General features: G+C 34.8%; 1 protein-coding gene across 29 annotated transcripts in view; it reads left to right on the top strand.

Annotated features, from left to right (window-relative positions):
• Window positions 1–23,518, top strand: part of EPB41 (erythrocyte membrane protein band 4.1) — a 169,176-nt gene that overhangs the window by 63,183 nt on the left and 82,475 nt on the right. For 28 of the 29 annotated variants that reach the window (XM_045511359.2, XM_074377013.1, XM_074377015.1 and 25 more), the window contains 3 exons: window positions 12,942–13,419; window positions 15,401–15,613; window positions 18,044–18,148. In XM_045511359.2, the coding sequence (XP_045367315.1) occupies window positions 12,949–13,419; window positions 15,401–15,613; window positions 18,044–18,148 (789 nt within the window). In that variant the 5' untranslated portion in view covers window positions 12,942–12,948. Of the gene's footprint in view, window positions 1–12,941; window positions 13,420–15,400; window positions 15,614–18,043; window positions 18,149–23,518 lie in introns of those variants that run through there. The other variant, XM_045511364.2, reaches the window with a different exon arrangement.

Below are 23,518 nucleotides of genomic sequence, written 5' to 3'. Positions count from 1 at the left end.
CATTGCCATGACCCCAGGGCCTAGAAAAGAATCTGGCACTTAATATATATCTGTGAAATGTAATGGATGAATTTGACTTTCTAGAATTGCCTTATCCTTACAAGTTCTATATTCTTGTAGACTCCTCGGCCATGTAATCAAGCCTTACTTTTCTTTAAGTGTTTTTTTTTTTTAACATTTTTTATTGAGTTATAGTCATTTTACAATGTTGTGTCAAATTTCAGTGTAGAGCACAATCCTTCAGCCATACATGAACACACATACACTTCGCTGTGAGCTACCACAAGATCTTGTATATATTTCCCTGTGCAATATAGTATAATCTTGTTTATCTATTCTACATGTTAAAATCCCAGTCTGTCCCTTTTCACACTTCAAGTGTTTTAAAAAATTGTTTATAATAAGCTTACATACTTGACTATGATCTACCTCTTTTCTCAGTGTAAAAACTGTGAAATTATTATTTTCTGCCAAGATTTCTGATATATTCATGTAACCAACAAATTATTCTTTATTGCTCAGAATTAAGTACACAATAATAGCACTCTTCCTTTTTGAAAAAGAAAAATGTCATCAAGCTTGGTCAGTAATGTTATTGAATGCTTTTAGGAAATAGTGGGTTATTTGAAATACTCCATTATTATTGAGTCTTGTTTCTGTGTGAGTGTTAAACTGTGTGAGAAAGCATTTTATCTTCTGGTAGGCTATGGTATATTTTTCCCATTTAACAATGGTAAGAGACAACCATACATATTTTCCAATCTTCACAATGTCTGCTAAAACAAGCCATGATCCAATGCAAGTTTCTATTCATATTTGTACTCTAATCAGATGACATTTGATATTTAATTAATTTACTGTAGCTTTCTGGTTAAAGTGAAATTTACCAATATAATAAGTCTTAGGGAATTTCTTGAGTTTAAAATTACTAAATATTGGGGGGAGGGCATAGCTTTGTGGTAGAGTTGCATGCCTAACATGCACGAGGTCCTGGTTTTAATTCCAAGTACCTCTGTTAATAAACAAACTAACAAATGGGCAAACCTAATTACCTCCCCCATTAAAAAATAATAAAAAATTAGTAAGTATTGTTAGATTGAGTTGGCTGTAAGATACTAGAATAAAGACAGGAGTGAAGAAAAGTTTCATAGTCTTAGCTAAACCCCCTGTGTAGCTAGAAATTTTCAAATTTTATTTGTATTTACCTTGAAATTTTTGTTGCTATTAAGTAGTTCTCCACCCTTTCTTTTCCATTTTCAGACCAAACCGTAACTTTGTTTTTGGTTTTCCAGAAGAATTTATATGAATACAACACTTTATATAAATAACAGTATTAAAGACTTTTGATTTCTACTTGTAAAGAAAGAGAATGGCTGTTACATTGAAGTGATTTATCTGAAGATCACTTACTTAACAGCTTCAACTAGTCACAATATAATGGAAACCTCAAACTGTTATATTTAAAAGGCTAAAATAGATTTCCCAAGATGCATGTGTTTAAATTACTCCAATGAATAATGTGAAGCATTAGTCTTACTCTTCCTTAGCACTTATTTTAGACACAGTTTTAACACATTTGGCTATTTGAGTTCCTAATCAATGATAGATTAGCAAATAGCAGATTAGGAAAGGAAATGTTGGAAGCTACTTGTTGGCAGGCCATCTTGACATTAGCAAGAAATGTGAGTTATTTCTGCAAATGAACAAACTGGAAAACTACTAAAAGCAGGTACACACACGTGCGTGTCACACACACACACACACGCGCGCGCGCGACCCTACAGTGCTCAGGTGTCCTTGTGGCAGAGCTCACTATCCCTATAGGCTTTAGTAGCCCTTGAGGACATTAGCGCTGCATAGTAATTGAGGTTCATAATGATGACTAAATCAATAAAGGTTTAATTATATTCTATAGGGTTTTTTTTTACATGAAACAAAGAAGCATATAATCCATTTAATAAAGATTTCCATTCAGAATAGCTAAACTAACATATTTTGACAATTAAAATGAGTAAAACTCAGTTCTGTGGAAAGTGAATATTTTGGTCTCACATCTTCCTCAGTAATGTCTAGTAATCACAGGGATAGTGTATTCTTCTGGGAGGGTCCAGGTAGTGTACTTTTAGAATATGTCTAGACATCGTCTAAGTACAAGCTTGAATTTTGTGGAGAAGTAAAGAGCATATTTTGGTTTTCTTAGAAGGAGATGAGTAAGAGTTTGTTTATTTAAAAATATCTTTGAATGAGTTGACTCAGTGGTGTTAGTCACCATGGAAATGACTTAAATTAAAAACCAAGTTGTTGAAAACAGCATGTTCATGCTGAGTGACATTCCTGACTCATTCAGTATGGCAAATGTTCTTTAAAAGTCTACATAAGGAGTACTTTAAGGTTCAAAATAATTTTGGGAGGATGAAGGGAGAATCACAAAGAATCTCTTTTGTATTTTTAAATTCTCATTTTTATATTTTACATAGATGGTTATCCTGTTTTTCTAGTCCTAATTAGCATACTTAAATTGAGTTACAAAGGAAAGATACTTTCCTGCGGTTTTGAGGTGACTGATTTTTTTGAGAAACAAATATTTTCCAGCAAATTTTCTGAGTTCTGTACTTGAATGAGTTCTGTACTTGAACATTTTTTCTTTCTGTCTGAAGGGATGTTAACTGGATTCTGTTGTTTTCTTCATTACCTTCCTTCCTGTCTGTAAAATCTTAGTATTGGATGGAACCTTCGAGGTCATTTAATGTAAGGACCCACTTAATGGAAGAAGCCTTTTTCCATGACAGATAGTCATTCAGCTTCCTAGTGAATATTTCCAGTGGTAATAAACTCACTATTCCTAAGCAGGTCATTTAAATATTAGGTATCTTTAATTCCTAAGAATTTTTTCCTTTTATTTTGAAATGAAAACTGTGTCTTTGTAATTTCCATGGACTAATCTGAGTTTTGCTCTTAGGAATCACATAGAGTTTGGCAGCTCTTGAAGTCTGTGATGGCAGCAATTACTTCCCTATTCTCTATTCTTTTTTTTTTTTTTTTTAAACTAGGCTAAGTATCTTAGTATCTTTCAATTATTTGCCTTATGACATGATTTCAAATTACATCATTATCTTTGATCTCTTCTTTGGACAGATTCTGATTTCTTTAAAATAAACTGCCCAGAACTGAATGTAAGATTTAAGATGCAGTACAAATTGTGAGAACTGAGAGACTGACATCCATGATCTTCTGGTTGGAGAGTGTAGCCCAGGGGGTCAGGTATTAAGTTTGTCTTTCTCACTTTTGTAGCCGGCTACTTACCATATTGCCTAGAACATTGTAACATTCTCAGAAAATACATGTTGAAGAGTCAAATAAGTGCCGTGGTCACTGTAAATCTAGAAATGCAGCTGAAGATTTTTAGGTGTTTTAGAATTTATCTCTGTTAGAGTGTGTTCAGTTAAGACCTTAACATCCTTTTCTTATGAACTATTTTCAAATTGGATAACCTCCATCCTGTATATGTGTAATTGATATGGTTAAACATAAGTTATTCTTTTTCCTTACAGTTATTCATTTACTGAATAAATATTTATTGAGTACCTACAGTGTTCTGTGCTGGGTACTAGGTTCAGTGCCAAGTACTAGGTTCTGTGCTTGGTGGCAGCACAGGTTCTGATCTAGGTACTAGGTATACTGCAGAAGGGAAAACAGCCCTTCTCTCATGGATATTACAGTGTGGTTATTGGAGTGGGGAAGACAGCCACCAAACAGGTAAACAACAGTATGTTCGTATACATTGAGAGAAGTACCGTGAAGGAAATAAATAGGTACTAGGATAGAGAACTGGGGAGGAACTCACGGCAAGACTTATGTAAATATTACGGTAGTCAAGAAAGATTGTTTTGAGGAGGAATTATTGAAGCTGAATTTTGCAGTATAAGAAAAACACAGACATTGCGGAGGGTGGGGTATATTCTAGTGCAAGGAAATGGCATGCGCAGATGACTTAAGCCGAGAAAATATTTGACTAGTGTGACTATAGAAGAGAGAGGAGGAGGAAAAGTGGAACAGAATGGGGTTGTTGATATCATACAGGGACCTGTAGTTCAGGTGTGAAGTGAAAGAGGCTTGCACAAGCATGGTAGCAATACAGAAGGAGAAAAGTGGACTGATTCTAATTTTATTTCAGAGGTAGACTCTATGGGATTAACAGAGGAATTTGATTGAGAAGGGAGATGGGGACGACTGAGCCAAGGATGATGTTTAGGTTTCTGGTTAGAGCTCCTTTACTGGGTGGTATGATTGAGCCAGTTCCTGGGAGAGGAAAAAGAGAGAATCAAGAGTTTAATTTTGGACATGTATGGAGATACCTGTGAGATATCGATCTTTCTTCCCTTCTAGTTTGGTTTTATTGCTGTACCTCTTTTATTAAGCCATTTATCAGAGGTGGGTCAAGGAAGTGTGTTATGAAAATACCTTCAGGCTCAGACATGAAATTGCCTGGGTTAATGAGAAGCTGCTAATGAGAATAACCTAGAGAAACTAAGGGCAACAGTAGTTCTTAAGGCTTAGTTGCAAGGCCTTTCAAGTTTCTCTGCCCAGTATTGGTTTCAGCTTCCCTAGGGAGTCCCATTGTGAATTTATTCACTGATAACCTGAATTTACCCAGTCATTTGTTGACTTTCTCTCTGCTTCTAGTCTCTTCTGCCTCCACTTTGTTTACCCACTGCCCTGTTTAAAAACCTTCAGTGGTTCTCCACCACCTTCAGCATAAAGTTGGACCTATTTAGCATGATTTTCAAGTCCTTTCATAATCTGTCTTCTTTGCCTGTCTTTCCCTGTCTCCCCATTCCATCTTTACATACACTCTATGGAAAGAGAAATACATACATGAATTGGGGACTTGAAACTGGTGGGAATAGAGGTGGTCTTGACCAGACTGAATAGCCTGTCCATAAATTCTTCACAGATACAAGTTTCTTTCTTTTTTTTTAATTGAAGTATTTTTGATTTACAATATTGTGTTAGTTTCAGGTATACAGCAAAATGATTCAGTTCTATAGTTTTCTATATATTTTTTCTTCAGATTATTTTCCATTATAGGTTATTACAAGATATTGAATTCCCAGTGGTTATTACAAGATATTGAATTCCCAGTGTTATCCAGTAAATCCTTGTTGCTTATCTATTTTATTTATAGAAGTTTGTATCTGTTAATCCCATACTCCTGATTTATTCCCCTTCCCTCCTTTCCCCTTTCATAACCATAAGTTTGTTTTCTATGTCTGTGAGTCTGTTTCTGTTTTGTATATAGACTCATTTGTATTATTTTAAATTTTTATTTATTTATTTATCTATTATTATTTCTTTTGGTAGGGGGAGGTAATTAGGTTTGTTTGTTTGTTTATTCTTAGAGAGGGTACTGGAAATTGAACCCAGGACCTTGTGCATGCTAAGCATGTGCTCTACTGCTTGAGCTATACCCTCCCCTCATTTGTACTATTTTTTAGATTCCATATATAAGTGATATCATATAACATTTCTCTTTGACTTATTTCACTTAGTATAATATTCTCTAGGTCTATCCATGTTGCTGCAGATGGCAATATTTAATTCTTTTTGATGGCTGAGTAATATTCCATTGCAGATATATACCATACTTTCTTAAACCAATTGTTGATGGGCACATTTGTTGTTTCCCTGTCTTGACTATTGTAAATCATACTGCTATGAACATTAAGTTACACGTATCTTTTCAAATTAAGAGTTTCTGTCTTTTCTGGATATATACCCCAGGAGTGAGATTGCTGGATCATATGGTAGCTCTATCTTTAGTTTTTTAAGAAACCTGTTTTCTACAGTGGCAGTACCAATTTACATTCCTACCAATAGTGTAGGAGGGTTCCAGATAGGAGTTTCTTTAGCAGAGAACAGTGGGGTAGAAGCACCAAGATTTGGAAACCCAGACACTATCCTGGGAATTTACAATAGAACCACCACCTTCTAGTACATTAATAGTTTCATTGAAGCATGGCTTAATTCTATGATGAGGCAGAATTTTTAACCTCCCAGAACCTGTTTATATTTATCTGAGAAGTGAAAACATCTACCTTATAGGATGGTTCTAAGATAACATGGTAGAGTATATAGAATAATGTGTGGTATTTAGTAGGTATTCAATGAATGGCAGCTACTATTATTATTTCAGTTAGAATTCATTTGAATGATAATTCTCTTCTAACCTTATCTCCTTCTACTCCCATTTTGTAGCCCTGTTTCAACCAGTCTGGTCTACTTACTAGTTTCTGAATAGCTGCAGTATTCTTGCTAATGCCAGTACCCTTGTCTGGAGTTTCATTTGTCCTTTGCACTTAGGTTGCTTTCTACTGACAGCTTATACTCATTCTTCAAAGTATAACTTAAAAACCATCCTTTCCTCATGGCCTTCTGTGATCACTCTCGTTGAAAGTACTTACTTTATACTTCTCTGTTCCACTCATGAAGCCTTGTCTGATTAAGCATCAGGTATTGCCTTGTGTTTTAGTTATTTGCATTTATGTCTTATCTCCTTAAGAATCATATGTTAACCATTTTGGTTCCCTCTCAAAGAGCTGAGCTAAAACCTTATACATGATTAGCACTCAGTAAACACTGATAGATATTCAGTGAGCAAATTTGAAGAGTACTACCAATAATTAAATTATTAGACTTTATTTCTAAATGGTGATTATAAAGGAAATGTTCTTAATAGTACCAAACTGTAGTATTTTTACAGTTTTCCACCTAAGAAACATTAGTGGAGCACTAACTGTACTAATGTTAGAAAGAGATACAAAAAAGATGAAAGCTATTGTCCAGCCCTTGCAATCTGCTCAGTGTCAGGTTTTAAAAGATCTGAGTTGCCTAAAGTCAACAGATGCACACTATTGAAACAAGTGTATTTTTGATACCAGATGGGGTATAATTCCTAGGGTTTGGAGGATTAGGATTGAGATGGAATGGGAACTCATTACTTTGTCTTCAGGGCTGTGCTGATTTTTTTTTTAATCAAAAGACTTCTTTCTGACATTAAGTAAATAGATGCCTCCTTTTGGATTTTGTGTCCAGAATGAAAAGTAGTATCATTTACACAGGAAGGGCCTGTTTTAGAGCATTTATCCTGTCTTTGTTGCTTGGCTTTTTTGTATCTTTTCCTCTGGTTACCCATCCTATCATTTGTAATGTGAAGAACTTGTCTGCATGTATACAGATTTGTCAGGATGAGTTTATTTGAGCTTTTAGCAAATGTTCCATAGAAGTTTTTCATTTTGCTATTAATTTTTTTATTTGTTTAATTTTGATCAGCCTCAGAGTTAACTGGAAATATTTGCCTGATTTATTGGTTTCATTTTTTTATGTAATCCCTCCACACCTACCCCCCTTATCTTTTGCTCTTGTGGCTCTTACTAAATGCATTGCTACTTATATCTGCATGGTTGGCAAGAACATACACGAAAACTGTCCTTCATCATTAATTTATCTATTTTCCCTTGCATAGACTGAATTATAGCATCTGTGCTGAATACTGCATTGTCTGATTTCCTGGTTGTTTTCTTGCATTTATGATATTACCTGAGATTGGTTTCCATATGTTCTAATAGAATTCTTTTGCCCTTCTGCTGTGTGCCTATTCCTTATATTGTGTTCTTATCTCTTTACTTATATTCAACTTGTTTTTTACATACGTCCAAGTATGTGGCAAAATGTATTGGTTTTACACTGGTAGATGTTATTCCCTAATTCCTTATTCATATGTCTTGATCATTTCTTCCTAAATGTGGACAGAGACCATATCAATGGGGATAAGCAGAACACTGACTCTGGACAAGTGTCACAGCTGCATGGATAACTTGAAATTGTCACAATATTATGGTTAAAAATCTCAATTAACTTTTGATTAAGCACCAAATGAGTTCTAAAAACATGTTAATGGTCAACTTCCAATAATATGTTGCATTCTTTGCTTCATTCATTAATTCAGCAAACATTTGTTGAACATTTATTGTATCAGGTATTTCTCACTGTTCATATTCCACTTTCTAAAAGTGCTTTTGCCATCTTTGTTTCTTATGCATTTTGAATATGTTCCCAAAGAAATAATGATTTTCTCTTCCTTGCTGCTCAAAATGTGGTCAGTGGGCCAGCAGTATTGGCAACATTTGGGAGCTTGTTGGAAAATTGAGTCTCAGCCCCCAATGCACTCTGCTGAATCAGAATCTATATATTAACAAGATTACTAGGTGATTCGATACACATTAAAATTTAACAAGTATGCACATAGCTTACAGATTGTTACTCTGTGTTTAAAAAAAATTTTTAACGCTTGAGTACTTATACTCATTCAGCTAATTTCTTAGAGATAAGACAACCTATCATGTGAAAGCAATTATAGGAATAGCCTTAGAAAATCTCCTATTTTTCAAATGATAAAAAATTATAAAACACAAGAATACTCTTTATTTACTGAAAGATACAAGTAAAAGATTACTAAAAGTGAGGATTAAGTAATTATCATATCTGCTAAAATGTTCATAGAAGATTTATGATTTTTAAATGTTTGACAGACTTTGTTGTAAATCTATTATATAGGAAAATTTTATTATAGAAGTGGTTTCTGTGTCTTTTCAGTAAGGTGAATAAGCCGTATCTGAAATCTGTGGAAAATATTCCTAAATCCTCAACCTGTCCTCTTTATTTTTGTAAAGGAAATAAGTAAATTGGTGCTCTGAAGTCATTACTCTTTTAGAATAACTGGTGGTTTGATATCCAGGTTTTCCTTCTGGGCCAATTGATTACTTAGAGAGTAAAGAAAAAGAATTTTGGAAAAATCAGTTGTCTACTCCTAATATAAGGAGGAATTGAAGACAATTTTTTTTTGAAATTATTTATTTATTTACTTATTTTCTTGCATTCTTTTTAATTGAAGTATAGTCAGTTTACAATGTTGTGTCAATTTCTGGTGTACTGCATAATGTTTCAGTCACACATATACATAACTTACTCGTTTTCATATTCTTTTTCATTGTAGGTTACCACAAGATATCAGATATAGTTCCCTGTGCTATACCATATGAAATTGTTGTTTATTTTATATACATTTGTTAGTATCTGCAAATCTCGAACTCCCTTTCCCTTATACCTTTCCATCCATTTTACCCCCTGATAACCATAAGTTTGTTTTCTATGTCTATGAGTCTGTTTCTGCTTTGTAAATAAGTTCATTTGTGGTTTGTTGGTTTGTTTGTTTGTTTAGATTCCACATATAAGCAATATCATATGGTGTGTTTTTCTTTCTCTTTCTGGCTTACTTCACTTAGAATGACAATCTCCAGGTCCATCTATTTTGCTGCAGATGGCATTATTTTATTCTTTTTTATGACTGAGTAGTATTCCATTGTGTATATATACCATATGTTTTTTATTCAATCATCTGTTGGTGGACATTTAGGTTGTTTCCGTGTCTTGGCTATTGTAAATAGTGCTACTATGAACATTGGGGTACTTGTGTCTTTTTGAATTACAGTTTTCTCCAGATATATGCCCAGGAATAGGATTACTAGATCATATGGTAAGTCTATTTTTAGTTTTTTAAGGAACCCCCATACTGTTCTCCATGGTGGCTGTACTAATTTACATTCCCATCAACAGTGTAGGAGGGTTCCTTTTTCTCCACATCCTCTCCAGCATTTATTATTTGTAGACTTTTTAATGATGGCCATTCTGACTGGTGTGAGGTGATACCTCACTGTAGTTTTGATTTGCATTTCTCTAATTAGCAATGTTGAGCATCTTTTCTTATGCCTGTTGGCCATCTGGATGTCTTTTTTGGAGACATGCCTGTTTAGATGTTCTGCCCATTTTTTGATTTGGTTGCTTTTTTTTTTTTTTTTTTAATTAAGCTGTATGAGCTGTTTATGTATTTTAGAAATTAGTCCCTTGTTGGTTGCATCATTTACAAATATTTTCTCCCATTTTATAGGTTGTCTTTTCATTTTGTTGATGGTATCCATAGCTGTGCAAAAGCCTTTAATTTTGCTTATTTTTGTTTGTATTTCCATTACTCAAGGAGCTGGTTCAAGAAAAGAATTGCTGCAATTTATGTCAGAGTGTTCTGCCTATGTTTTCCTCTAGGAGTTTTATAGTATCCAGTCTTACATTTAGATCTATAATCCATTTTGAGTTTATTTTTGTATACGGTGTTAGAGAATGCTCTAATTTCATTCTTTTACATGTCGCTGTCCATTTTTCCCAGCACCACTTATTGAAGAGACTGTCTTTTCTCCATTGTATTTTCTTGCCTCCTTTGTCATAGATTAATTGACCGTAAGTGCATGGGTTTATTTCTGGACTTTCTATCCTGTTCCATTCATCTGTGTGTCTGTTTTTGTGCCAGTACCATACTTTTTTTGATTACCATAGCTTTGTAGTATAGTGTGAAGTCAGGGGGCGTGATTACCCTAGCTCTGTTCTTCTTTCTCAAGATTGTTTTGGTTATTCAGGGTTTGTGTTTCCAGAAGAATTTTAACATTTTTTTGTTCCAGTTCTGTGAAAAATGCCATTGGTAATTTGATAGGGACTGCAGTGAATCTGTATATTGCCTTGGGTAGTATGGCCATTTGAACAATATTGATTCCTCCAATCCAAGAACATGGTATATCTTTCCATCTGTTTGTGTCAGAAGACAGTTTTATTTCTTTTATTTAAGTACAAGCATAACTCACTGAAGGGTTACAAATTCAGAATGTGTATTGGATGGTAAATGTTTAAGTAGTACTTACTAAGACCGAATTGCATATTTTATTAAAGCAGAGTAATTTTGATGACTTAGTAGATAAGAATAGAAAATGTGCTTCTGTAAATATTTTTATTACTTACAAATTTTTAATGCTCAAAATGAAATAATTTGAGTAGATCTGCAGTAAGAGCTCACGTAAAGACTTTCCTTTTATTAATATACCTTTATTTATTTCAATACCACTTGTTGTGGTTTGTCACCTGCTAGCAGCATGACCAGTTACTTTCTGACTTTTAATTTCCTTAACTATGAGATTAAGTGATTTCTCTTTCCCTTGCATGGTTATTGAAAGGCTTGTTTGAGATAATGTAGATAATGCCCCTGACATAGGTTCTGACACAGAAATAGTGCTCAATACCATTAGCTTCCTTCCCTTTTCACTGCTTTGTTCCATTTATACACAAGTATTTAGATTTCACTCATATTATAAATTGGAGTTCTCTTGAATTTTTCTTTCATTATTTTTATTAAAGTTGAATCATCCATGATGACTAGATCTTTTTTGTTTTGTTTTGTTTACTGTTGTATCTCTAGGATCTAGCATAGGACCTGTGTGTTTGAAGTCAGTTTACCTGAATAATTTAGAGAATGCCTTTATAGTTTTTATTTGTCAGTTATATTCAGTTGAAATTAACTTATTCAACAGACTTTTATTAATACTTATAATGTGCCAGGTACTATTCTGTCCTCTTGAGACTTTTATTTGGGGGAAGAGAAGACAATAAATCAGTAAACAAATAAGGTAACAGGATAATTGTAAATAATAAAAAGTGCATTAGTGCTATGAAGCCATCTGGAGGAATAAGGGCCATTATCTTAGACAGGATGTGTCCTGGAGGCCTTTCTAAAGAGGTGACATCTGAGCAAAGCCAGTAATGATGAGAGGGACCAGCTTTCAAATAGCCAGGGAAGAACAGCATAGGTAGAGAGAACAGCAAATATAAAGGATCTGAGGGAGGGAATGGACTAAATATGGTTCATTAATTTAGACTGTTGACATCCAAAGGAAATTACTTCATCTAAACAGTATGGAGCAGAAGCAAAGATAATGTAAATACTGCTTTTGAGTGGAGTACTTTTAGGTATAGCAGTGAATTGAAGTGTAAGATCATCAGTAGTCAACTTTATTGCCTAGTGTTTCAGAAGTTCCTTTGTGTATTGGTTATTCTTTGGTAAACTAGGTTTGATGTTGCTCTTTGGCTGTTATTATGAGGCTTGACTAATAATACTGGGATTTTTGAGATCAAGAGGCTAGAAACCAACAATTTTAAAATATGTGAGGTCTACAGCCTGCTTTCTCTTAAAACTGAATCAACACTTGCTTTCTAAATTTTTCTTCTACTTCATTTCTTAATTTTTTTCTATTATTTCTCTATTTCCCTCTGTTGTAATAGTTCACTGCTACTCTTAAAAATGATGAGCATTCAAAATCATGTTTCTCAGAAGGGAAAACGGTCTTAAAGAATTTAAAGTTGGATACTTCTGGAAGAGGCTGTAATTTAGTATTGTAACATGAAAACCTAAGGAATTTTTTGTTGTTATTTTAACTGTGTATTTGTCATTGCTGTTGTAAGGTCTGATAACAAATGATCAAAATTCTGCATTTCTGTTCTTAGTAGAGAAGTCTATGCATTCTGAGAAATATAAAGAAAAAGAACAATAAAGAGTTGCGGAACCTTTTAATCTCATCATCTCTTGAGATACAGAGAAATTTGCAGATGATTCCTGGAAACCTTGCACCTGCAGATTGATATACCCTCAAAGGACAGTATATAAATAAGATCTCTTTTAAGGAAGGAGAAAACTGTATTTGCTGTATACAGTTCTGAGTTTGGATTTAAAATATGCTGCATTTCACTAATGTGGCTTCAGGGGGTACTATTTTTAGCTAATTTCTCTATGTCATAACTTTAGCAAGTCAAAGCATTAATAATTTATCCAGGATGTATAGGAAAGATATTTTTGTGCTTTAATGGAGAGTCTCATGCTTAATGGGCTAAAGTACTGTCTGTTGCTGATTAAATAACTAAATATATTAATTCTGGCACTCTTGACCTGATTGAGGGTTTTGCCTTCAATAATGTTTTGCTTCTAAGAGACACCCTTTTCATCTTTCTAATAGCAACATCATGACAACAGAGAAGAGCTTAGTGGCTGAGGCTGAAAATCCACAGCATCAACAACAGAAGGAAGAGAGTGAGGGAGCCACAAACTCGGGTCAACAGGAAACTCAGCTGGAAGAGGCTTCTCAAGCAGCAGCCGAGGGAGATAATCAGTGTGAGCAGAAGCTGAAAACATCTAATGGAGGCACTCCAACACATGAAGACTTGACCAAGAACAAGGAGCGGACATCAGAAAACAGGGGCCTGTCGCGGCTCTTCTCCTCTTTTCTCAAAAGGCCTAAGTCTCAGGTCTCTGAAGAAGAAGGCAAAGAATTAGAATCAGCTAAAGAGAAAGGTGAAGAAGGTCAGAAAGAGATAGAATTTGGAGCCAGTCTTGATGAAGAGATCGTTTTAAAGGCCCCAATTGCAGCTCCTGAACCTGAGCTCAAAACAGACCCATCCTTGGATCTTCATTCATTAAGCAGTGCAGAAACGCAGGTAAGGGTGTGTGAAAGTGTGGGAGGTGGGCATGGTGAAGGGAAGTTTTACACTTCACTTGTCATTTAAGAGTATTTGGTTTTATTTCTTACAAGCCAGTTGACTTAGGCATTGCTAGAAATAAGTAACATGAAGGTTGGAGTTTCTTAATGAGAAGAAGAAAAAGTAGTGAAGTGGTTTACAGTTAATTTTGGTGGAGTTATTAGAAATGGGGTAGTTTATCACAAAACTTGATCTTTTATGGAAATCTTTATAAAAGCCCTGTGATAGATTCAAGCTGTCCAGGGGTATGTGATGAGTTTGAACCACGTCTGCCTTATCTTTGTTGTTTTCTACAACTAGATCATATTACCACAGAGTGTAAGCTATAGATGAGGAAGTTTAGCGTTTTACATCACCTTTGTACTAAATATGAGTTGTGAATTTGGTCATCTGTCTGAAAAAATGGGAAAATATTAGTACTGTAACTCAAACTATTTTCCAGGAATCCCATTTGTTTTTAGCCTTAATTATCTACAAACTAAGAGTTATTTTCTCTTAAAAAAGTCTTTTTTGTTTGTGTGTGGGGTATTAGGTTTGTTTGTTTGTTTGTTTGTTTAATGGAGGTACTGGGGATTGAATCCAGGACCTCATGCATGCTAGGTGTGCATTTTACCAATGAGCCATACTCTCCCCCTCCAAGAGTTATTTTCAAAGTCTTTTTATGACTGAAGTATGTGGGCATTGTTAAATATATAAGTCCTGTATGTTTCTATTATAGGTTTCAGGTTTGGGTATACAGTTTTATTAGACTTTAAAAAAAAACACTAGATGTGTTTCTAGAAATATTACTTATATATTAGAAGTGCTAAGAGTAAAATTAAGATTACGAATTCTGGAGTCAGACTGTTATCTGACTTATTAACTGTATGGTCCTAGGCAAATTTAACTTCTTTGCCCTTGGTTTCCTATTTGTCAAAGGGTTATAATAATAGTACTTTACCCACAGGGTTATTATGAGGATAAAATGAGGTTAAATAAGTAGTGCTTTTAGAACAATAAATGGCCCGTTGTAATTGCTATATAAATGTTGGTTATTACTATTATCATCATCATTATTATTATTATTATAAAACAACCATGATTCCTACTCTTGATGACTTCATAGTCTAATGGAAGAGACACAAAAGTAGTAAACACAAAATAATTATTTATTGTAATAAATGTTATGAAGGCAACACAGCACTGCCCTGACGAATACTCGTAGCGTGAGCATAGGCCAGATAAAGGAGCAGAAGGCCTCTCTGAAGAGGTTGCACTTAAGAGGGTCTTGAAGGATGGAAGGAGCCTTTTAGACCACCTCCAATATCTAAGCGGGAGCCAAATTATTAAATCTTTTTTCCTAAGTGTCAATTAAGTATTCTTTGGAAAGAAAAGAGTGAGATTTAGTTAAGAACCTTTCAGCAATTTTATTGTTTTCTAAGTAAAAAATATATGCCAATATGTTGTCCCACTTACCTGTATTACTTTGGGATGACTTAATAATTGCCCTAGGAGATCCAGATTTCAATCTGTCTTTTGCAATTCTTTGAAACTTCTTTGCATTTATCATGAGTGATACCTGGTAAAAATGAGTTAATTGGTATTAACAGTTTTAATAATAGATAATGGCAAGGTCAGGAAGAATATATAGTGCTGAGAGCAACAGATTGGTGTTTACCTGAAACTTTCACTTATTGATTTGAAAGATGAGATTCTACCTGAAGATAGGACTCTACCTTTTATTATAAAGTTTTGAGAATAGCAGAGTCTGTAGATCTTTGGGGAGATCATATCTTCTATAGAAAAATAATTATTTAATCTTAATATTACTTATATTTGTTTTGACGGTTTTTCTTTTTCAGTTAGTGCTTTTCTTGGTAGCAATATTATAGGAAAATGTTATATAGCCTGTTTTGTGAACTATCTTTATTACTGACTTGCTGATGTCATGAATATGTAGCCTGCTCAGGAAGAACACAGAGAAGATCCAGATTTTGAGACTAAGGAAGGAGGAGGACTTGAAGAGTGTTCTAAAATAGAAGTAAAAGAAGAAAGTCCAGAATCAAAAGCAGAAGGAGAATTAAAAGCTTCCCAGAAATCAATCAGAAGACACAGAAACATGCACTGCAAGGTTTCTTTGTTGGATGACACAGTTTATGAATGTGTTGTGGAGGTGAGTGCATTTCAATTTCTGGTAATCAAAACTACTACAAATTGTTTCACATAGGGTTGGATAAGTAGTGCAGTGACCTGAGGTAAGACCCATTATAACGACTGTTTCTATGGACTGAAATGTTAGTAGTGATTTTCTGGAGGTGGAGAGGTGGAAAGATTATGAGTGAGTCTTATTTTCATCTCGTTTTTTTTATATCTGCCAAATCTTGTGAATTGAGCATGTGTTACTTTTATAATCCGAAACGCTTCTGTTTAAAAAAAAATTGGTTTGTTATTTATAGAGTTATCTTCCATGACTAGATTTCCCAGGATAGCCTTAATTTCTGACACTAGATCAAGCAGTCCCCATAATTGTATTTGTCAACAACAACAAAAAAGTTACTGTTTGTTCATTTCTGTTCTTCCAGATCTAAACCTTAATAAGCTTTAGTTTACTTAATGTATTTCTGTAGCCCCCTGAGGTAGAATATAAAAAACTTAAATCAAGTAATGCCATTTATTAAGATTCTCAATTATTTCCAGAAAGAATAAATAATTGAATCAGGATTGAATAAAAATATCAGAGTTATTTCAGTTGTTCTTTTGCTTCTCCAAGACATGTTAACATCCTTAAAAATCTATCAGCTATTTTTTAACTAGAGCAGTAATTGTCAATTATGATATGCTTGATACAAAGCAATTGTTATGATTATTACTAATAATAGCCTTGTGATAAAACATACAATTCACATATACTCGTATCTTAGATGTGTAGCAAGTTATTTTGAAATTTAATTAGTTACAGGCAAATATATCTAAGCACAAATAGTCTAAAATATTATACAGTATTTATTAATAGGCATTCCCTCTCCAAGTTTGGAAAAAGAAATCAAGAGAAATACACTGTTGCACTTTAAAAATAGGCTACTACACCTGGTAACTAGAGGAGGCCCTAGTGTCTGCTTTTTCTGCTTCTCACCACTAGCTAGTCTAGAGACGGGAAAAGCTATTCCACACTCATTCTTCCCATTCAGACCGAGATCTAGATGTGGGTCCCTTATATCTGAAACATTTAGGGGCAGATGTGTTTCAGAATTAAGAATATTTGAGTTTTTAGAAAAGCAATAAGTACATATTCTGCATGTTTCATAATACACCCAGCAGGGTATATAGCAGTAGATACATGATCAAATGCATTATTTCTGTGCTAAAATATATGAAGTTCATTCTAAGCTGGATAAATAAAGATAAAAAATAGCCCATAAGAGTTCAAATCAAAATTTGTCTTCCGACGAACTTTGAACAACAACAACAACAAAAACCGAAAACCAAAAATTAAGCCCAACTTTTTACTTTTTTAGAACTTCTGGATTTTGGAATTATAAATAAGGGAATAGGGACCTGTATGTGAAGAATTCCCAAATCATCTCTGTCATTTAGAATGAAAACATAGGGGGGGGAAATGAAGAAAATGATGTAATGTATACATGGGTTAAGTCTGAAAATGAATTAACGTCTATACAAATTACTAACAGTCATTAAAAATAACTCAGTTCATTGAGAAAAGGAGATGTCACATATATGTTCCAAAAAATTAGAAATCGGTTTTTGGAAGTTTTAAAAAGTTTATTTCTCAGAAGACATTAGCATGTTTGATGTTTTTTGATAATTCCAGTAGTTAGGTAGGGCAGGTATATTCTTATTTTACAGATGAGAAAGCTAATGTTCAGAAATATTAATTGAATCAGCTCAGGTTATTTAACTAGTAAATGGAAAAGCCATAACTTTTTGTCTTTTAAGTCTCAGCCCCTAAGTTAGGGCATTTCCTCCCTATAAACAGGAATACAAGTACCCAAAATTGGTAGTGGTTTGATTCTCTAGGTAAAGAAACATTAAGAAATGATTTGTAGCACAGCTGTAAGAGCCACTGCAACAGGTAATATCTGTAGGGTATCTGAAATCTTATTCTTTATGCATTTTTTCTAAGAGACATTGCCCAGAGTTGAGAGGGACATTTGGTCTGGGAATGTTAGAGTCTAATGATTTCCATAGCACAGTTAATTGTCAGTGTCGATAGCTGATTCAGTTAAATGGTAATGGTGCTCACCGTGACTGACAGTGGCTCATAGCAAGCTTCAGGAAATATTGCAGCAAAAATAAAGAATGTAATGTTTAGGATGGAGGTGGGGAGTGCTCAATGCAGAGAACGTGGAATTCTTTTTTGAATTGTGGCACCATTTCCAACCAACTATAACTGTTGCATATTTAAACTGACAAATTAAGAAACAGGATTTTTGTTACTCACATTGTTCTATTTACACTGTGTAGCCATCTGAAAGTGTTAGTAACCAAGGATAAAAAAGGAAATTGGACAGTGACATTTTATATTATTTGGTGATAAATACAGGAGTAAGAGGAAACCTCACCTCAAGTATGTATATCTTTGCAGAAACATGCTAAGGGACAAGATTTACTTAAACGAGTGTGTGAACACCTCAATCTTTTGGAAGAAGACTACTTTGGTCTAGCCATTTGGGATAACGCAACCTCTAAGGTGAGGAAACTGCTTGTAATATAAGAAACTGTCCAAAAAAATGGTTTTAATTCATTTCTTGTTGTTAAGAATGTATTTATGCCTGTCTCTCAAAGATGCAGCATACTTAATATTTCTCTTATAGTGGTTTTCACTATCCTATTTATTTTTTAATGAACATATATTAAATTGCTTTATTTATATTCATTTATATATTTATGCATAAAGGGATGTTAAAAGTACTCAATATAAAAGCTGGATTTGTTTTTACAGCAAATATGAACCTGGCTGTGTTAAAAATAAAAAAGTGTTATTGTCCCTCTTAGATAAACATTTATGGGGAAAAAAAGTTGATATCTCTGAATTGTAGTCTAGTTTTAACTTCTCTGATACTGTATAAGAACCCCTTCCGGGGAAGTCAATGGGCAAGTGAATCCTGGGAAACATAGGGCTTATCATAGTCAGGGCATCTGGCAGGTCTGATGGGCCAGTTTCTTACAGGATATGGTTAGGGGGTAATGGGCTGTTCTGTATTTTTTGCTTCTAATTCATCATGGCTAACTTCCAGCTCTCAAAAATAAGACAAAGCAGAATTTTCCTTTGGGTTAAAATGAGATTCTTTAGCTGATCCAGGAAGTAGGCATTGAAGGGAAAGCAATTAGCACATAGCCAAAGTATCTTGTACAAAAATGAATCTGGGGAAGACTTCCTTAGCATTGTCAGGTTAAAGGGATAATACAGAAGCAAAAGCCATCATGGTAGTGACAGTTCTTCCTCAATATATAATGTCTCTTTGAGCCATACGTCTCCAGTCTGGATGAGTTACTTCCTCTGTCGTACATAGCTGACCTTGGTATTTCCCATCACCATTATCCTGGGTATTTGCTTTGCTTCTGTCTTGATTTTTGTTTCCTTTATCCTAGCATTTCCTTGTGTTTTGATAGAGCACTCCTGAGAAATTACATATGGGATTTAATCTTTTTGAGACATGACATGTCTGAAAAAGTCTCTATTATACCGTTGTATTTGGTTGTTAATTTGATTGGGTATAGAATTTTAGGCTGGAAATAATTTGCCTTCATAATTTTGAAGTCATTGCTCCATTGTCTTCTAGCTTTTCATGTTGGCTATTGAGAAGGTCAAAGCCATTCTGATTCTTGATCCTTACTCCCCTCACTCCCCCTCTTTGTAAAATTAAGCTAGTAGAATCTTTTCCCCTACTCTTCTTCTTTCTTTCTTTCCTCCCTTTCCCCTCTCTCTCTCCTTATTTCTACCTTTCTTTTTGTCTTTGGTGTTCTGAGATTCACAGTGATGCATCTTGGTGTGGTTTGATTATCACCCATTGTTCTGGGCCCATGTCTGTATTCTGTACTGGACCGTGATTTCCCAAAGAGTGTTCTTATCTAGCATGTTACCTGCCTTGAGTGTGGTAGGCATTCAATAAGTGTTTGTTGAAACAGTGAGACATATTGTTATACTTTAGACATCACTCGTTAATTGTGAGTTAGGTAAATTACTTTTACCTCTCTTTTCTCATTGGTAAATAGGAATGATAATGAGATAATCTATAGAAGAGCAGGTAGAATGGTGCCCGACATGTAGGAAGCACTCAATAAAAATTAGTTATGATCATTGTTATTATGATAGTAGTATTTGAAAATGAAATTACCAACTAAACAAAACCTTTGCTTAGAAAAATTAGATTGCGTGTCATAACCTAGAGGTACATTCTGGAGCATCGTTCAGGTTGAATAATCTTTTCTTGGGTAGGAATACTGGAGAACAGCATACCTTTTACTTAAAATTGTTGTATCTTGCCAGATTATCCAACTTCATTTTAGTTACCATTCCCTATATATCTATTGTCTGTAAGCCTGATTTCCAGGTACTCTCCCTAGAAGTATATAGATATTCATGAAATGATTAAATCTGTGAAACAATCTTTGTTAGTCATTTATCTAAGTTTTCATAAAACACACAAAGGATTCTAGAGCTATAAGGTGTCTTGGGACTCATCTCCCTTATTTTAGAAATGAGCAAACTGGAGCATATAAAGGCAGAATGACTTGCTCCAAGCTGCATAGTCCAATAGCTCCTGAAATTCCTTGCTTGCTGCCCCTTCGTAAGTGATTTTCTTCTTCAGCTTTTTATTCCTCTTTCCTTGATTATTACATTTTATCTTTGTTTCTCAATTTTTATTTCCTACCTACAGAACTAGTTTCTCATATTGTGGGGGGAAATGTCAACCATAATAAAAGAGAGAGAAATACTTCATCCCCTTCCCATTCCCAGTCTCTGGTGTCTTCTTTTTTGTATGTGAAGGTTTGTCCTTTGTATATGTAGCTTCTCTCCTTAAGAGCTTCTGGGCTTGTGTGTTTTGTTTGTGGACAGTTGGGTGCCTTTAGCAGGGAGGGAAGTTAAATGAATTGACTTTTTCCTCACAAGGAATGGCTTGCTTGCTCTCTTTCATGGTAATAGGCCTATTGCCACACTGAGTCTGGCAATAGAATAGGAAAAGCAGTCAAGCAAACTTCTATAGCCTAGTGAGAGATTTATTACTATTATGAATCAAAGTTATATGAGTTGCTTCCTAGTTTTTATTCCTGCTTGGAATTAGTTGTTTATGAATGGATCAAGGATTTTTTCTGGAGGAGTCCAGAATCCTCCTTTGTGCCCCATTCTAGTCACTAGCCCCAGCACCCGTCAGAAGTAACAAATGTCTTCCTAACATCTATCACCATCAATTAGTTTTGCCTGTTTTTAAACTTTACATAAGTGAAACCACGCAGTATGTTCTCTTAGGCTTGGCTTGTCTTATTCAGTTTTGGGTTTCATCCACATTGTGGAGAACAGCAGTAGTTCATTCATTCTAATTGCTGTGTAATAGTTTATTGTTTGACTATATCACACGTCACTTATGCATTCTCCTGCTGATGGACATTTGCCTGGTTTACAGTTTGTGGCTTTGATGAATGCTGCTGCTGGGAACGTTCTCATACATGTCTTTGAGTGCATATCTTCTCATATTCATTTCTGTTGGGTGTAATTTTAGAAGGGGAATTGCTGGGTTGGAGACTATACATGTATGCTCAGCTTTAGTAGACACTATCTGTTTCCCAAAGCAGTGTTACCAGTTTACACTTCCACCAGCAGGGAGAGTTCCAGCTGTGCCTCATTCTCACTGGCACTTGGTATAACTCACTGCATTTTGATTTCTGCCCTTATCACTCTGCTGAACTGTCCTTTGCAAGATAAATCTGACAGTTCTTCATCTTCATGTAAGTTGTCCATTTTGCAGTGTTGATGAGCTTGAAACATTCTAATCCTTTGGATTCTGTGATACCAGTCTCTCCTGTTTTGCTCCTACCACTTTGGTCGCTCTTTCTGAGTTTACTTCTCAGCTCTTTATCCTTTTTCATTCCTTAAATGTAAATCTTCCCCAAGGGTCTATCTTTAGTTTCTTTCTTTTCGTTCTGTATATCCTCCATGGGTTATTTTTATCTATTTTTACTGTTTTATCTACCACCTATATGGGAAAAGTGCCCAAATTTATATCTCTGGTTCAAATCTCTCTTCTGAGTGCCAGACCTGCTTATCCAGCTATCTCCTGAAATATGCTACTTGGATTTCCAAATATACCTTGTATGTATATATCTATTGTTGATGGACATTTGGATTGTTTTCAGTTTTTTGCCAATTTTTTCTTCCTCTTTATGAAAATGTATTCCTTTTTTTTACATTTCTTTTTTTAATAGGCAAATAGTTTATTGGAACAGAACAAAGAGTCCAGAAATAGACCCATATATGTATATGGTCAATTGAGTTTCTTTTTTTTCCAATATTTTATCATATTACTTAATTATTTTATTTTGGTTGGGGGGTAATTAGGTTTGTTTATTTTTAGAGAAGGTACTGGGGATTGAAGCTAGGACCTCGTGCATGCTAAGCATGCACTCTACCCCTTGAACTATACCCCTCCCCACTTTCCTACGTTTCTTATTGACTATTATCATTCTCAACAACAACTTCTTATTTGGTCTCCCTGTCTGCAGCCATGCTTCCTCAAGTTTGTGTCACTCCTATTTTACGTTCTTCAATGATTTCCCCTTGCCTAGAACTTGATAAAGTCCAAGTTTCTTAGCATGGAATACCATGGCCTCCATGATGTGGCCCTTACTGTTCTTTTCCGTTTTATATCTCTCCCTTTACTTTTGTGCTCCAGCTATACTGAGCTACATTCAGCAACTCAGATGTATCATGGTCTCTTTTGTACCCTGTGCCTTTCTAATTACTTCCACTTCTATTTTGCCTGGCTCTTGTTTGTTCTTCAAGCCTAAATTTAGATCTCCCAAACATTCTTTTGAAAAGCATTTCCTGAATTCCTCTCTGAAAAAACAAATTGTTCACTGTTTGCCTCTTCCATTAGACTGACAGCTCCTTGAGGAGCAGCACTATTTTTAAATCCTTTTTTTGTAGCTATGGTGCCTAGCATATGGAGGCTAAATAATAGGCTCTGAATTGAATAATTTAAATTGAGTATAAAGTACCTATTCTTATGCACATTGATTTTTATTATCTTGGGCACACCAGTTTTGATTTTGTTTCCAAGGTATAGATACTGAAGCAATAATAATTTGCTCTATAAGGTACCTTATACCTTGGAGTCCCATGTGATTGGCACAAATCTGGATTTGCCCTCTCTATGTCAAATTGATGGGAGTTCTAGCCCTAGAGTAGATTTCATAGAGTGGCTCATGGAATCCCAGTAAGAAATTGGCAGCTTAAGGCTACTTTGGGAGATTTCTCTTAAAAATAATGGAAAATATGGAATCATCTTACTATGTTGGGGAGATGTTCTTTCCAAAGTGGTAGAAAATAGTCTTTGCTAAGAGTTCTGGATTGCATGGTTCTCAGAGGTTTCACAAAACTTACTATTTGGTGCTTTTAGTCTTTTCTTGCCTTTGGACCTACAACACTTAAAGTTCTTTAATCTTAGTGAGAGAAGGAGAAACACCTAGGTTACCCCCTACTTTCTGACAGGGCTTAAACAAGTATATGTTTAGTTTTTATACTGTAGAATAATTTTATATTTAGTTTTTTTTAACATGTATTTCTTAATCACCTGTTAATTGCAGGGGCAGGGGAGACGAAAGGAAATGAGTTCTCTTTGCGTATTGTCCGCTGTGGTGACTATCTTTATATAACACAATATAATATGTAAACAAATAAAAGATTGTGGTGTTCAAGCCCATTCCTTGGGTAGGCAAATGGGATAGACACCTTGGACTTTGTCCTTGTTGGTATAGGATGAGGAGGGGACACTTTATTCCTCTTTTCTAAAAAAACTAAAATTCAATTCTAAACTTTTTGGAAGAGAGAATGGGGAGAGAT

The sequence above is a fragment of the Camelus bactrianus genome, chromosome 13 (genome assembly GCF_048773025.1).
Source record: "Camelus bactrianus isolate YW-2024 breed Bactrian camel chromosome 13, ASM4877302v1, whole genome shotgun sequence".
NCBI lineage: Eukaryota > Metazoa > Chordata > Mammalia > Artiodactyla > Camelidae > Camelus > Camelus bactrianus.
This window is presented reverse-complemented; position numbering and strand designations above follow the sequence as displayed.